General features: G+C 58.7%; 1 protein-coding gene across 1 annotated transcript in view; it reads right to left on the bottom strand.

Moving 5' to 3' along the window:
• Positions 1-15,152, bottom strand: part of sptbn5 (spectrin, beta, non-erythrocytic 5) — a 154,430-nt gene that overhangs the window by 57,738 nt on the left and 81,540 nt on the right. Inside the window, 13 exon segments of the mRNA XM_072436122.1 lie at positions 671-850; positions 949-1,059; positions 1,575-1,689; positions 1,764-1,909; positions 3,350-3,479; positions 3,613-3,770; positions 3,840-3,956; positions 7,815-7,905; positions 7,974-8,083; positions 8,397-8,586; positions 12,473-12,609; positions 14,495-14,584; positions 14,676-14,840. Of these exon segments, the coding sequence (XP_072292223.1) occupies positions 671-850; positions 949-1,059; positions 1,575-1,689; positions 1,764-1,909; positions 3,350-3,479; positions 3,613-3,770; positions 3,840-3,956; positions 7,815-7,905; positions 7,974-8,083; positions 8,397-8,586; positions 12,473-12,609; positions 14,495-14,584; positions 14,676-14,840 (1,740 nt within the window).

Here is a 15,152-nt window from a genome sequence, read left to right on the forward strand (position 1 = left end):
CTAGCACTACATGTCGTAAACGTTGGTCTAAGTGTAACGGGGACATGAGCCACGTTTAGGCTGAGCTTTGAGCAACACTTTTCACGATCAGGATCTTTCATTGTGCGGCGGACAAAATCGTGCGGCGGACAGCGGTCTTTAGCGGGCGGACAAAATCGTGCGGCGGACAGCGGTCTTTAGCGCTAACGTTTTTCTTGTAAATGAGTCCATTTCATTTTTCTCCGTGTGTATTATCTTTTAAAAGCAGCATTAGCGCTGCCCGCGGCTAATAATAAAGTATTTGTTATTTTATATGTCTAATATGGTTCAAGTAGAAAGAGTTTGAGTGACGCCCTCAAGCGGACACAAGCGGACACGCCCTCAAGCGGACACAAGCGGACACGCCCTCAAGCGGACACAAGCGGACACGCCCTCAAGCGGACACAAGCGGACACAAGCGGACACGCCCTCAAGCGGACACGCCCTCAAGCGGACACAAGCGGACACAAGCGGACACGCCCTCAAGCGGACACGCCCTCAAGCGGACACAAGCGGACACGCCCTCAAGTGGACACGCCCTCAAGGGGACGGACACGCCCTCAAGTGGACACGCCCTCAAGTGGACGGACACGCACTCAAGTGGACGGACACACCCTCAAGTGGACACCAGAGGAGAGGCAGAGGCCCTGACCGTGTTGAGGAAGAGATGTCTTTGTCGCGCCACGTGAAGCTCCGCCTCTCTCTGCTCGGCCTCAAGGCGGAGCTCCTCCCACCCGTCCATCACCTCCTGCTGCACTTCCTGGAGGCGGAGCTTGAGGTGCGGCGAGCAGAAATCCAAGATGGTGTCCGTGCCGTCCAGCTGCTCCTGTAACTGTTTAAATAAAGGTTTAATTTGTCACGTCTGTTCATGTCATGTCTGTTCTGTGTGACCTTTGTGTGACCTTTGTGTGACCTTTGTGTGAGGTTCACCTGCTGCTCGGTGGACGACAGCTCCTGCAGCAGCGTCTGGTGCTTCTTCAGCTGAAACGTCACAGCTCTGAGGTCTTTGGCCACAGAGTCAGGGATGCTCTTCTGTCGCTCCTTCAGAGGGTCAGAGGGTCAGAGGATCAGAGGGTCAGAGAGTCAGATGGTTAGCGAGTCAGAAGGTCAAAGGGTCAAAGGGTCAGAGGGTCAGCGAGTCAGAGGGTCAGAGAGTCAGAAGGTCAGAGGGTCAGAGAGTCAGAAGGTCAGAATGTCAGAGGGTCAGAAGGTCAGAGGGTCAAAGGGTCAGAGGGTCAAAGGGTCAAAGGGTCAGAGAGTCAGAAGGTCAGAGGGTCAGAGAGTCAGAAGGTCAGAATGTCAGAGGGTCAGAGGGTCAGAGGGTCAAAGGGTCAGAGGGTCAGAAGGTCAGAGGGTCAGAGAGTCAGAAGGTCAGAATGTCAGAGGGTCAGAGGGTCAGAAGGTCAGAGGGTCAAAGGGTCAGAGAGTCAGAGGGTCAGAGGGTCAGAGGGTCAAAGGGTCAGAGGGTCAGAGAGTCAGAAGGTCAGAGGGTCAGAGAGTCAGAGGGTCAGAGAATGTCTTTACGATGACAAAGAGTGTAAAGGTCAGACACAGACCTTGAGGAGGGTCAGGGCGTCGCTGAGCTCTCGGTAGAAGCTCAGACACGTCTCCTCTCGCTGCAGCTGCTCCTCTCGCTGTGAGGCCACGGCCCGCATCTCCTCCCAGCATGCACTGCACACACACACGGGCGGGTCAGCGACAGGGCGCAGGGCGACAGGGCGGTCAACCTGCCGAGCGGAGCGGACCTGAGCGAGCGCAGAGTCTCCTTTACCGCGCCGCCCTGAGGATGCTTGCTCCGGACTAGCCTGTTCCCAGAGTCTCTGCACATTTGGACTCGCTCCTCACACACGTCCAGATGTTTCAGGAAACCGTCCAACTTCTCCCGGAGCAACTGAGGGACCAGAGCGGGACACACCATGAATCCAGAGCGGGACACACCGTGAGTCCAGAGCGGGACAAGACGTCAGTCCAGAGCGGGACGCACCGTGAGACCAGAGCGGGACGCACCGTGAGTCCAGAGCGGGACAAGACGTGAGTCCAGAGCGGGACGCACCGTGAGTCCAGAGCGGGACGCACCGTGAGTCCAGAGCGGAACGCACCGTGAGTCCAGAGCGGGACGCACCGTGAGTCCAGAGCGGGACACACCGTGAGTCCAGAGCGGGACACGACGTGAGTCCAGAGCGGGACAAGACGTCAGTCCAGAGCGGGACGCACCGTGAGACCAGAGCGGGACGCACCGTGAGTCCAGAGCGGGACAAGACGTGAGTCCAGAGCGGGACACGACGTGAGTCCAGAGCGGGACAAGACGTCAGTCCAGAGCGGGACGCACCGTGAGACCAGAGCGGAACGCACCGTGAGTCCAGAGCGGGACAAGACGTGAGTCTAGAGCGGAACACACCGTGAGTCCAGAGCGGGACACGTGAGTCCAGAGCGGGACACACCGTGAGTCCAGAGTGGGACGCGCCGTGAGTCCAGAGCGGGACACAACGTGAGTCCAGAGCGGGACGCGCCGTGAGTCCAGAGCGGGACACATCGTGAGTCCAGAGCGGGACACGACGTGAGTCCAGAGCGGGACACAACGTGAGTCCAGAGCGGGACACATCGTGAGTCCAGAGTGGGACGCGCCGTGAGTCCAGAGCGGGACACAACGTGAGTCCAGAGCGGGACGCGCCGTGAGTCCAGAGCGGGACGCATCGTGAGTCCAGAGCGGGACACAACGTGAGTCCAGAGCGGGACGCACCGTGAGTCCAGAGCAGGACAAGACGTGAGTCAAGAGCGGGACAAGACGTCAGTCCAGAGCGGGACGCACCGTGAGACCAGAGCGGGACGCACCGTGAGTCCAGAGTGGGACACACCATGAGTCCAGAGCGGGACACACCGTGAGTCCAGATTCTTCTGGATGTACGTTTACCTCTAGATGCTTCTGGTTGTACGTTTATCTCTAGATGCTTCTGGATGTACGTTTACCTCTAGATGCTTCTGGATGTACGTTTACCTCTAGATGCTTCTGGATGTACGTTTACCTCTAGATGCTTCTGGATGTACGTTTACCTCTAGATGCTTGTGGATGAATGTTTACCTCTAGATGCTTCTGGATGAACGTTTACCTCTAGATGCTTCTGGTTGTACGTTTACCTTTAGATGCTTCTGGATGTACGTTTACCTCTAGATGCTTCTGGATGGACGTTTACCTCTAGATGCTTCTGGATGGACGTTTACCTCTAGATGCTTCTGGATGTACGTTTACCTCTAGATGCTTCTGGATGTACATATACCTCTAGATGCTTCTGGATGAACGTTTACCTCTAGATGCTTCTGGATGTACGTTTACCTCTAGATGCTGCTCGCTGTTGGGCTCCTGAGCTTCCATGCTCTGTGTCTGTTGGTTCATCCAGTCCTCCAGCTCTGATGCTTCCTGTTTGAACTCGTGAAGAAGAAGCACTTCCTGTAACCTCTGACCTCTGAGAAAAAATGCATACAATTTACAGATTTATAGAGTCGAGCCTAGATTGAGCGACAAATCCAGAGCTTTGCCTTTTGGTCCAATACGGCGACTGCATCTGGTCTGGGTCTGGGTCTGGTCTTTAGTCTTACCTGCTCTGTGTCTGGTGCTGTAGTTGCTGGTTGAGGTTCTCCAGGTGGCTGAAGCTCCGGTTCAGCTCTTCCAGACTCCACTTCCTCTGGACCTTCTGTATCTGCTGCTCCAGAGCCTCCACCTCAGTCTGAAGCTGCTCCACACGTCCCAGAAGCACCTGAGGAGACACGGACAAGACAAACTGATGTCCAGCCCTTTCCAGAAGGAGACACATGGTGCTACAGACCTGGTGTTTGGAGATGAGGCTCTGAGTGGCTCCTGAGTCTTTCCCGTAGTCTTCATTCGTCACTAAACTGAGAGCTTCAGTGAGTCTGGACTCCAGCTCCGAGCAGTCCAAAAGCAGCTGCCGAAGGAAACCAGAAATAACAGAAAGACACGACCTCTGAGAAAACTATACTAGAGTCACAGTTCTGGTACAGACCTGCTCTGGAGTCACGGTTCTGGTACAGACCTGTTCTAGAGTCACAGTTCTGGTAGAGACCTGAGTCACAGTTCTGGTACAGACCTGCTCTAGAGTCACGGTTCTGGTACAGACCTGCTCTAGAGTCACAGTTCTGGTACAGACCTGTTCTGGAGTCACAGTTCTGGTACAGACCTGTTCTGGAGTCACAGTTCTGGTACAGACCTGTTCTAGAGTCACAGTTCTGGTACAGACCTGAGTCACAGTTCTGGTACAGACCTGTTCTGGAGTCACAGTTCTGGTACAGACCTGTTCTGGAGTCACAGTTCTGGTACAGACCTGCTCTAGAGTCACAGTTCTGGTACAGACCTGAGTCACAGTTCTGGTACAGACCTGTTCTGGAGTCACAGTTCTGGTACAGACCTGCTCTAGAGTCACAGTTCTGGTACAGACCTGCTCTAGAGTCACGGTTCTGGTACAGACCTGCTCTAGAGTCACGGTTCTGGTACAGACCTGCTCTAGAGTCACGGTTCTGGTACAGACCTGCTCTAGAGTCACAGTTCTGGTACAGACCTGTTCTAGAGTCACAGTTCTGGTACAGACCTGCTCTAGAGTCACAGTTCTGGTACAGACCTGAGTCACAGTTCTGGTACAGACCTGTTCTAGAGTCACAGTTCTGGTACAGACCTGAGTCACAGTTCTGGTACAGACCTGCTCTAGAGTCACAGTTCTGGTACAGACCTGCTCTAGAGTCACGGTTCTGGTACAGACCTGCTCTAGAGTCACAGTTCTGGTACAGACCTGAGTCACAGTTCTGGTACAGACCTGCTCTAGAGTCACAGTTCTGGTACAGACCTGCTCTAGAGTCACAATTCTGGTACAGACCTGTTCCAGAGTCACAGTTCTGGTACAGACCTGAGTCACAGTTCTGGTACAGACCTGTTCTGGAGTCACAGTTCTGGTACAGACCTGTTCCAGAGTCACAGTTCTGGTACAGACCTGAGTCACAGTTCTGGTACAGACCTGCTCTAGAGTCACAGTTCTGGTACAGACCTGCTCTAGAGTCACAGTTCTGGTACAGACCTGTTCCAGAGTCACAGTTCTGGTACAGACCTGAGTCACAGTTCTGGTACAGACCTGTTCTGGAGTCACAGTTCTGGTACAGACCTGTTCCAGAGTCACAGTTCTGGTACAGACCTGAGTCACAGTTCTGGTACAGACCTGTTCTGGAGTCACAGTTCTGGTACAGACCTGTTCCAGAGTCACAGTTCTGGTAGAGACCTGGATCACAGTTCTGGTACAGACCTGTTCTAGAGTCACAGTTCTGGTACAGACCTGAGTCACAGTTCTGGTACAGACCTGCTCTAGAGTCACAGTTCTGGTACAGACCTGCTCTATAGTCACGGTTCTGGTACAGACCTGCTCTAGAGTCACAGTTCTGGTACAGACCTGAGTCACAGTTCTGGTACAGACCTGCTCTAGAGTCACAGTTCTGGTACAGACCTGCTCTAGAGTCACAGTTCTGGTACAGACCTGTTCCAGAGTCACAGTTCTGGTACAGACCTGAGTCACAGTTCTGGTACAGACCTGTTCTGGAGTCACAGTTCTGGTACAGACCTGTTCCAGAGTCACAGTTCTGGTACAGACCTGAGTCACAGTTCTGGTACAGACCTGCTCTAGAGTCACAGTTCTGGTACAGACCTGCTCTAGAGTCACAGTTCTGGTACAGACCTGTTCCAGAGTCACAGTTCTGGTACAGACCTGAGTCACAGTTCTGGTACAGACCTGTTCTGGAGTCACAGTTCTGGTACAGACCTGTTCCAGAGTCACAGTTCTGGTACAGACCTGTTCTGGAGTCACAGTTCTGGTACAGACCTGTTCCAGAGTCACAGTTCTGGTAGAGACCTGAGTCACAGTTCTGGTACAGACCTGCTCTAGAGTCACAGTTCTGGTACAGACCTGCTCTAGAGTCACAGTTCTGGTACAGACCTGTTCCAGAGTCACAGTTCTGGTACAGACCTGAGTCACAGTTCTGGTACAGACCTGTTCTGGAGTCACAGTTCTGGTACAGACCTGTTCCAGAGTCACAGTTCTGGTACAGACCTGAGTCACAGTTCTGGTACAGACCTGCTCTAGAGTCACAGTTCTGGTACAGACCTGCTCTAGAGTCACAGTTCTGGTACAGACCTGTTCCAGAGTCACAGTTCTGGTACAGACCTGAGTCACAGTTCTGGTACAGACCTGTTCTGGAGTCACAGTTCTGGTACAGACCTGTTCCAGAGTCACAGTTCTGGTACAGACCTGAGTCACAGTTCTGGTACAGACCTGTTCTGGAGTCACAGTTCTGGTACAGACCTGTTCCAGAGTCACAGTTCTGGTAGAGACCTGAGTCACAGTTCTGGTACAGACCTGCTCTAGAGTCACAGTTCTGGTACAGACCTGCTCTAGAGTCACAGTTCTGGTACAGACCTGTTCTAGAGTCACAGTTCTGGTACAGACCTGAGTCACAGTTCTGGTACAGACCTGTTCTGGAGTCACAGTTCTGGTACAGACCTGTTCCAGAGTCACAGTTCTGGTACAGACCTGAGTCACAGTTCTGGTACAGACCTGTTCTGGAGTCACAGTTCTGGTACAGACCTGTTCCAGAGTCACAGTTCTGGTAGAGACCTGAGTCACAGTTCTGGTACAGACCTGCTCTAGAGTCACAGTTCTGGTACAGACCTGCTCTAGAGTCACAGTTCTGGTACAGACCTGTTCCAGAGTCACAGTTCTGGTACAGACCTGAGTCACAGTTCTGGTACAGACCTGTTCTGGAGTCACAGTTCTGGTACAGACCTGTTCCAGAGTCACAGTTCTGGTAGAGACCTGAGTCACAGTTCTGGTACAGACCTGTTCTAGAGTCACAGTTCTGGTACAGACCTGAGTCACAGTTCTGGTACAGACCTGCTCTAGAGTCACAGTTCTGGTACAGACCTGCTCTATAGTCACGGTTCTGGTACAGACCTGCTCTAGAGTCACAGTTCTGGTACAGACCTGAGTCACAGTTCTGGTACAGACCTGCTCTAGAGTCACAGTTCTGGTACAGACCTGCTCTAGAGTCACAGTTCTGGTACAGACCTGTTCCAGAGTCACAGTTCTGGTACAGACCTGAGTCACAGTTCTGGTACAGACCTGTTCTGGAGTCACAGTTCTGGTACAGACCTGTTCCAGAGTCACAGCTCTGGTACAGACCTGAGTCACAGTTCTGGTACAGACCTGCTCTAGAGTCACAGTTCTGGTACAGACCTGCTCTAGAGTCACAGTTCTGGTACAGACCTGTTCCAGAGTCACAGTTCTGGTACAGACCTGAGTCACAGTTCTGGTACAGACCTGTTCTGGAGTCACAGTTCTGGTACAGACCTGTTCCAGAGTCACAGTTCTGGTAGAGACCTGAGTCACAGTTCTGGTACAGACCTGCTCTAGAGTCACAGTTCTGGTACAGACCTGCTCTAGAGTCACAGTTCTGGTACAGACCTGTTCTGGAGTCACAGTTCTGGTACAGACCTGTTCCAGAGTCACAGTTCTGGTAGAGACCTGAGTCACAGTTCTGGTACAGACCTGCTCTAGAGTCACAGTTCTGGTACAGACCTGCTCTAGAGTCACAGTTCTGGTACAGACCTGTTCCAGAGTCACAGTTCTGGTACAGACCTGAGTCACAGTTCTGGTACAGACCTGTTCTGGAGTCACAGTTCTGGTACAGACCTGTTCCAGAGTCACAGTTCTGGTACAGACCTGTTCTGGAGTCACAGTTCTGGTACAGACCTGTTCCAGAGTCACAGTTCTGGTCAGGTGATCCGTTCTCCTCCTGCAGGCCTCTTCTAGCTCCTCCCACTCGGTGGTCAGGTGGTCGCACCTTCAGAACGTCAGAGTCAGACACAAACCAGGAAGAAGACGATGATAAAGATGGAAAAGCAGAAGAACCTTTCTCGAATGACGGCTGCGTCTGATTGGTTAGATTTAGCGAGACTCCTCCCTTTTTTCAGGACAGAGTTCAGGTGTTTGTTGTGAGCGTTTATCTCGACCTGAAGCTCCTGAAACAAGAGAGAAAGAAACGTTACAAACCAAAAATCAACCGACTTCAGACCTCGTGAGCAGAATGGTGGTGCACACGGGCACTGAGTGAGGCTGAGGGCCCTTTACCTTGTGCTTGTGCGTGAGGCTGAGGGCCCTTTACCTCGTGCTTGTGCGTGAGGCTGAGGGCCCTTTACCTCGTGCTTGTGCGTGAGGCTGAGGGCCCTTTACCTCGTGCTTGTGCGTGAGGCTGAGGGCCCTTTACCTCGTGCTTGTGCGTGAGGCTGAGGGCCCTTTACCTCGTGCTTGTGCGTGAGGCTGAGGGCCATTTACCTTGTGCTTGTGCGCGAGGCTGAGGGCCGCGCTCAGGGACTTCTCGGGGCCCCTCTCGGTTCCACACGGGGCCAGTTTCTCGCAGATCCAGCTCAGTTCCAGGTCCACGTCGTGGTGGAACTCGAACAGAAGAACTGAGGCCTCCAGCTCCGAGCGCCGCACGTCCAGAGGCTTCTGCAGAGACTTGAACCTGCAACCAGACCGTCACAGGGTTCAGAACATGCAGGAGCGCGAGGCGGCTGCAGGAGCACGTGGCGGCTGCAGGAGCACGAGGCGGCTGCACGAGGCGGCTGCAGGAGCACGAGGTGGCTGCACGAGGCGGCTCCAGGAGCGCGAGGCGGCAGCAGGAGCACGAGGCGGCTGCAGTCGCACGAGGCGGCTGCAGGAGCACGTGGCGGCTGCAGGAGCGCGAGGCGGCTGCACGAGGCGGCTGCAGGAGCACGAGGCGGCTGCACGAGGCGGCTGCAGGAGCACGAGGTGGCTGCACGAGGCGGCTCCAGGAGCGCGAGGCGGCAGCAGGAGCACGAGGCGGCTGCAGTCGCACGAGGCGGCTGCAGGAGCACGAGGCGGCTGCAGGAGGCGGCTGCAGGAGCGCGAGGCGGCAGCAGGAGCACGAGGCGGCTGCAGGAGCACGAGGCGGCTGCACGAGGCGGCTGCAGGAGCACGAGGCGGCTGCACGAGGCGGCTGCAGGAGCACGAGGCGGCTGCAGGAGCGCGAGGCGGCTGCACGAGGCGGCTGCAGGAGCACGAGGCGGCTGCAGGAGCGCGAGGCGGCTGCACGAGGCGGCTGCAGGAGCACGAGGCGGCTGCAAGAGGCGGCTGCAGGAGCACGAGGCGGCTGCAGGAGCGCGAGGCGGCTGCACGAGGCGGCTGCAGGAGCGCGAGGCGGCTGCACGAGGCGGCTGCAGGAGCACGAGGCGGCTGCACGAGGCGGCTGCAGGAGCACGAGGTGGCTGCACGAGGCGGCTCCAGGAGCGCGAGGCGGCTGCAGGAGGCGGCTGCAGGAGCACGAGGCGGCCGCGGGAGCGCGAGGCGGCTGCAGGAGCACGAGGCGGCTGAACGAGGCGGCTGCAGGAGCGCGAGGCGGCTGCAGGAGGCGGCTGCAGGAGCACGAGGCGGCCGCGGGAGCGCGAGGCAGCTGCAGGAGCGCGAGGCGGCTGCACGAGGCGGCTGCAGGAGCGCGAGGCGGCTGCAGGAGCGCGAGGCGGCTGCAGGAGCGCGAGGCGGCTGCAGGAGGCGGCTGCAGGAGCACGAGGCGGCCGCGGGAGCGCGAGGCGGCTGCAGGAGCACGAGGCGGCTGCACGAGGCGGCTGCAGGAGCGCGAGGCGGCTGCAGGAGCGCGAGGCGGCTGCAGGAGGCGGCTGCAGGAGCACGAGGCGGCCGCGGGAGCACGAGGCGGCTGCAGGAGCGTGAGGCGGCTGCAGGAGCACGAGGCGGCAGCAGGAGCACGAGGCGGCTGCAGGAGCACGAGGCGGCTGCAGGAGCGCGAGGCGGCTGCAGGAGGCGGCTGCAGGAGCACGAGGCGGCTGCAGGAGCACGAGGCGGCTGCAGGAGCGCGAGGCGGCTGCAGGAGCACGAGGCGGCTGCACGAGGCGGCTGCAGGAGCACGAGGCGGCTGCAGGAGCACGAGGCGGCTGCAGGAGCACGAGGCGGCTGCAGGAGCGCGAGGCGGCTGCACGAGGCGGCTGCAGGAGCACGAGGCGGCTGCAGGAGCGCGAGGCGGCTGCACGAGGCGGCTGCAGGAGCGCGAGGCGGCTGCACGAGGCGGCTGCAGGACCACGAGGCGGCTGCACGAGGCGGCTGCAGGAGCGCGAGGCGGCTGCAGGAGGCGGCTGCAGGAGCACGAGGCGGCTGCAGGAGCACGAGGCGGCTGCACGAGGCGGCTGCAGGAGCGCGAGGCGGCTGCAGGAGCACGAGGCGGCCGCGGGAGCGCGAGGCGGCTGCAGGAGCGCGAGGCGGCTTCACGAGGCGGCTGCAGGAGCGCGAGGCGGCTGCAGGAGCGCGAGGCGGCTGCAGGAGCGCGAGGCGGCTGCAGGAGGCGGCTGCAGGAGCGCGAGGCGGCTGCAGGAGCGCGAGGCGGCTGCAGGAGCGCGAGGCGGCTGCAGGAGCGCGAGGCGGCTGCAGGAGCGCGAGGCGGCTGCAGGAGCGCGAGGCGGCTGCAGGAGCGCGAGGCGGCTGCAGGAGCACGAGGCGGCTGCACGAGGCGGATTCAGGAGCGCGAGGCGGCTGCAGGAGCGCGAGGCGGCTGCAGGAGGCGGCTGCAGGAGCACGAGGCGGCTGCACGAGGCGGCTGCAGGAGCACGAGGCGGCTGCACGAGGCGGCTGCAGGAGCACGAGGCGGCTGCACGAGGCGGCTGCAGGAGCACGAGGCGGCTGCACGAGGCGGCTGCAGGAGCGCAAGGCGGCTGCAGGAGCACGAGGCGGCTGCAGGAGCGCGAGGCGGCTGCACGAGGCGGCTGCAGGAGCACGAGGCGGCTGCAGGAGCGCGAGGCGGCTGCACGAGGCGGCTGCAGGAGCGCGAGGCGGCTGCAGGAGCGCGAGGCGGCTGCAGGAGCGCGAGGCGGCTGCAGGAGCGCGAGGCGGCTGCAGGAGCGCGAGGCGGCTGCAGGAGCGCGAGGCGGCTGCAGGAGCGCGAGGCGGCTGCAGGAGCGCGAGGCGGCTGCAGGAGCACGAGGCGGCTGCACGAGGCGGATTCAGGAGCGCGAGGCGGCTGCAGGAGCGCGAGGCGGCTGCAGGAGGCGGCTGCAGGAGCACGAGGCGGCTGCACGAGGCGGCTGCAGGAGCACGAGGCGGCTGCACGAGGCGGCTGCAGGAGCGCGAGGCGGCTGCAGGAGCACGAGGCGGCTGCAGGAGCGCGAGGCGGCTGCACGAGGCGGCTGCAGGAGCACGAGGCGGCTGCAGGAGCGCGAGGCGGCTGCACGAGGCGGCTGCAGGAGCGCGAGGCGGCTGCAGGAGGCGGCTGAAGGAGCACGAGGCGGCCGCGGGAGCGCGAGGCGGCTGCAGGAGCACGAGGCTGCTGCACGAGGCGGCTGCAGGAGCGCGAGGCGGCTGCAGGAGCGCGAGGCGGCTGCAGGAGCACGAGGCGGCTGCAGGAGCACGAGGCGGCTGCACGAGGCGGCTGCAGGAGCGCGAGGCGGCTGCAGGAGCACGAGGTGGCTGCAGGAGCGCGAGGCGGCTGCACGAGGCGGCTGCAGGAGCGCGAGGCGGCTGCAGGAGCGCGAGGCGGCTGCACGAGGCGGCTGCAGGAGCGCGAGGCGGCTGCACGAGGCGGCTGCAGGAGCGCGAGGCGGCTGCACGAGGCGGCTGCAGGAGCACGAGGCGGCTGCAGGAGCACGAGGCGGCTGCAGGAGCGCGAGGCGGCTGCAGGAGCGCGAGGCGGCTGCACGAGGCGGCTGCAGGAGCGCGAGGCGGCTGCACGAGGCGGCCGCGGGAGCACGAGGCGGCTGCACGAGGCGGCTGCAGGAGCACGAGGCGGCTGCGGGAGCACGTGTGCTGTGCACTAGGCCACAAACAGGCTCCAAACTCTTTTAAAAACATGAAACCTTCTGGATTTTTCACATTTGATGATTTTCTCATGTTTTTCCAGTGAAATGTCATTTTTCTACATCAACATTTGGAAAAATGATTGAATTTCACAAGATCAAACTTTAAAGTGACAGAACGTCCTTGTTTTCTCTGACAGACTTATATAAATATATACACAGGGCCCCGTAGGGCCCGCACAGGGCCCCGTAGGGGCCTCTTTATTGTGCATAAACGGTGTCCAGACTCCAGCATTATAAATGTGGAAAGTGCTTATGGTTATTATTTTTCACAGTTTGAAGCGTTTTGCTCAGAGCCATAAAAGAGTCACTTAGACTGACGGCTGGACGCTTCCATTAGCTGCTGCGCTGTGAGCGCTGCCCGGCAACCGCCCAGCAACCGCCCGGCAACCGCCCGGTAACCGCCCAGCAACCGCCCGGCAACCGCCCACCACGACACGCAACGAAACAACGGCTGAGCGACATCCAGCACACAAAGACAAAGACAAAGACGAAGACGAAGACGAAGAGCAGGTGCAGAGTGAGCGCGCGTACAGAGCGAGGTAGGTGTCCGTGTTCTTCAGGAGCCTCTGGGAGTCAAAGTGATTGGACGCCAGGCGCTTGACCCGCCCCACGATGGAGTTCATCTTCTCTGCCAGTTCTGCAGCTTCTCGCTCCAGCTGCTGATGCTCCTGCAGCACAACAGCACCGAGCAGGACCGAGCAGCACCGAGCAGGACCGAGCAGGACCGAACAGCACCGAGCAGGACCGGGCAGGACCGAGCAGCACCGAGCAGGACCGGGCAGGACCGGGCAGGACCGAGCAGGACCGAGCAGGACCGGGCAGGACCGGGCAGGACCGGGCAGGACCGGGCAGGACCGAGCAGAAGAGAATCATGTCATTTAGTCTTTTTCACATGTTCATGTCATAAAAGGTCTTTTCATGTGTTTTAGTCAAACTCATTTTATCAGAGAAATATAACAATGTTCTTCTGTTATTATATACATTATATACATTATATACATTATATACATCATGTATATAATGTACATCATGTACATGATGTACATTATATACATGATGTACATGATGTATATAATGTACATCATGTATATAATGTATATAATGTACATTATATACATTGTATACATTATGTACATTATCCATCCATCTTCTGCCGCTTTATCCGGGGCCGGGTTGCGGGGGCAGCAGTCTGAGCAGGGACTCCCAGACTTCCTTCTCCCCAGACACTTCCTCTAACTCCTCCGGGGGGATCCCGAGGCGTTCCCAGGCCAGCCGAGAGACATAGTCTCTCCAGCGTGTCCTGGGTCTTCCCCGGGGCCTCTTCCCGGTGGGACATGCCTGAAACACCTCCCGAGGGAGGCGCCCAGGAGGAGCAGCGGCTCTACTCCGAGCTCCCCCCGTGTGGCCGAGCTCCTCACCTTATCTCTAAGGGAGCGCCCAGCCACCCGGCGGAGGAAACTCATTTCGACCGCTTGTATCCGCGATCTTGTTCTTTCGGTCACTACCCAAAGCTCATGACCATAGGTGAGGTCAGAACGTAGACCGACCGGTAAATCCAGAGCTTTGCCTTTGGACTCAGCTCCCTCTTTACCACAACGGTCGATGCAGCGACTGCACCGATCCAACTGTCGATCTCACGCTCCATCCTTCCCTCACTCGTGAACAAGACCCCGAGATACTTGAACTCCTCCACTTGGGGCAAGGACTCCCACCCACCTGGAGAGGGCAAGCCACCTTTTTCCGGTCGAGAACCATGGCCTCTGATTTGGAGCTGATTCTCATCCCAGCCGCTTCACACTCGGCTCAAACCGTCCCAGTGCAGCTGCAGGTCCGGGTTTGATGGAGCCATCAGGACAACATCGTCTGCAAAGAGCAGAGATGGAATCCTGTGGTCCCCAAACCGGACACCCTCTGACCCCTGACCACACCCTCCGACCCCTGACCACACCCTCTGACCCCTGACCACACCCTCCGACCCCTGACCACACCCTCTGACCCCTGACCACACCCTCCGACCCCTGACCACACCCTCTGACCCCTGACCACACCCTCCGACCCCTGACCACACCTTCCGACCCCTGACCACACCCTCTGACCCCTGACCACACCTTCCGACCCCTGACCACACCCTCTGACCCCTGACCACACCCCCTGACTGCGCCTAGAAATTCTGTCCATAAAAACTATGAACAGAAGCGGTGACAAAGCACAGCCCTGAGGAGTCCCTCATGGGAACAGGTCTGACTCACTGCAGTGACCACAGCTCCTGCTCCTGTCAGACAGGGACAGCCCTGAGCAAAGGGCCCCGGACCCCGTACTCCCGGAGCAGCCCCCAAAAGGACACCCCGAGGGACACGGTCCAAAGTCTTCTCCAGATCCACAAAGCACATGTGACTGTGCAAACTCCCATGAGCTCTGGCGTCCCCTGGTGGAGAGTCTAGAGCTGGTCCAGTGTTGCACCACCGGGACCTAAACCTGTTCCTCCTGAATCCCAGGTTCCACTATATATGTACATTATATACATTATATACATTATGTCCACATGGTTCATACCTTCAGCAGTTGGCGACTGGAGCGCAGGTCGTGACCTTTAGCGCCGTTGTTCAGCATCCACTGAATCGCCTCGATCTTCAATTTAGCGTCCTACAAACATTTATATTATTAATATAACTCGCTCCAGCAGCACTAAAACCCTAAAGGGAACATAAGTCCTGAGCGCTGCAGAGCTTCTCACCTGCAGCAGGTCCATGAGCTGCTCCTGTTGTCCTGCTTGTCTCAGTTTGTCTCCGCGCTCACACATTTGCTCCTGAAGTCTCTTCCAGCGGCTGCTCAGCTGAGTGGACTTCCTGCTGAGGTTCTGAGCGCTGTAAAGACCCTCAGACTGGATCTGCAGACTCACCTGAAACCACATTTAAAATGACCAAAGGTGAAGGGCCTGAGCGGGGCAGAGGATCCTGCAGCGTCAGGCCTGAGCGTGCCTGAGCGTGCCTGAGCGTGCCTGAGCGGGCCTGAGCGGGCCTGAGCGGGCCTGAGCGGGCCTGAGCGTGCCTGAGCGAGCCTGAGCGGGCCTGAGCGGGCCTGAGCGAGCCTGAGCGGGCCTGAGCGGGCCTGAGCGGGCCTGAGCGGGCCTGAGCGAGCCTGAGCGGGCCTGAGCGGGCCTGAGCGGGCCTGAGCGTGCCTGAGCGGGCCTGAGCGGGCCTGAGCGGGCCTG

This window comes from Eucyclogobius newberryi, unplaced genomic scaffold (assembly GCF_026437365.1).
Source record: "Eucyclogobius newberryi isolate DKJ021-1_F unplaced genomic scaffold, fEucNew1.0.hap1 SCAF_70, whole genome shotgun sequence".
Classification (NCBI taxonomy): Eukaryota; Metazoa; Chordata; class Actinopteri; order Gobiiformes; family Gobiidae; genus Eucyclogobius; species Eucyclogobius newberryi.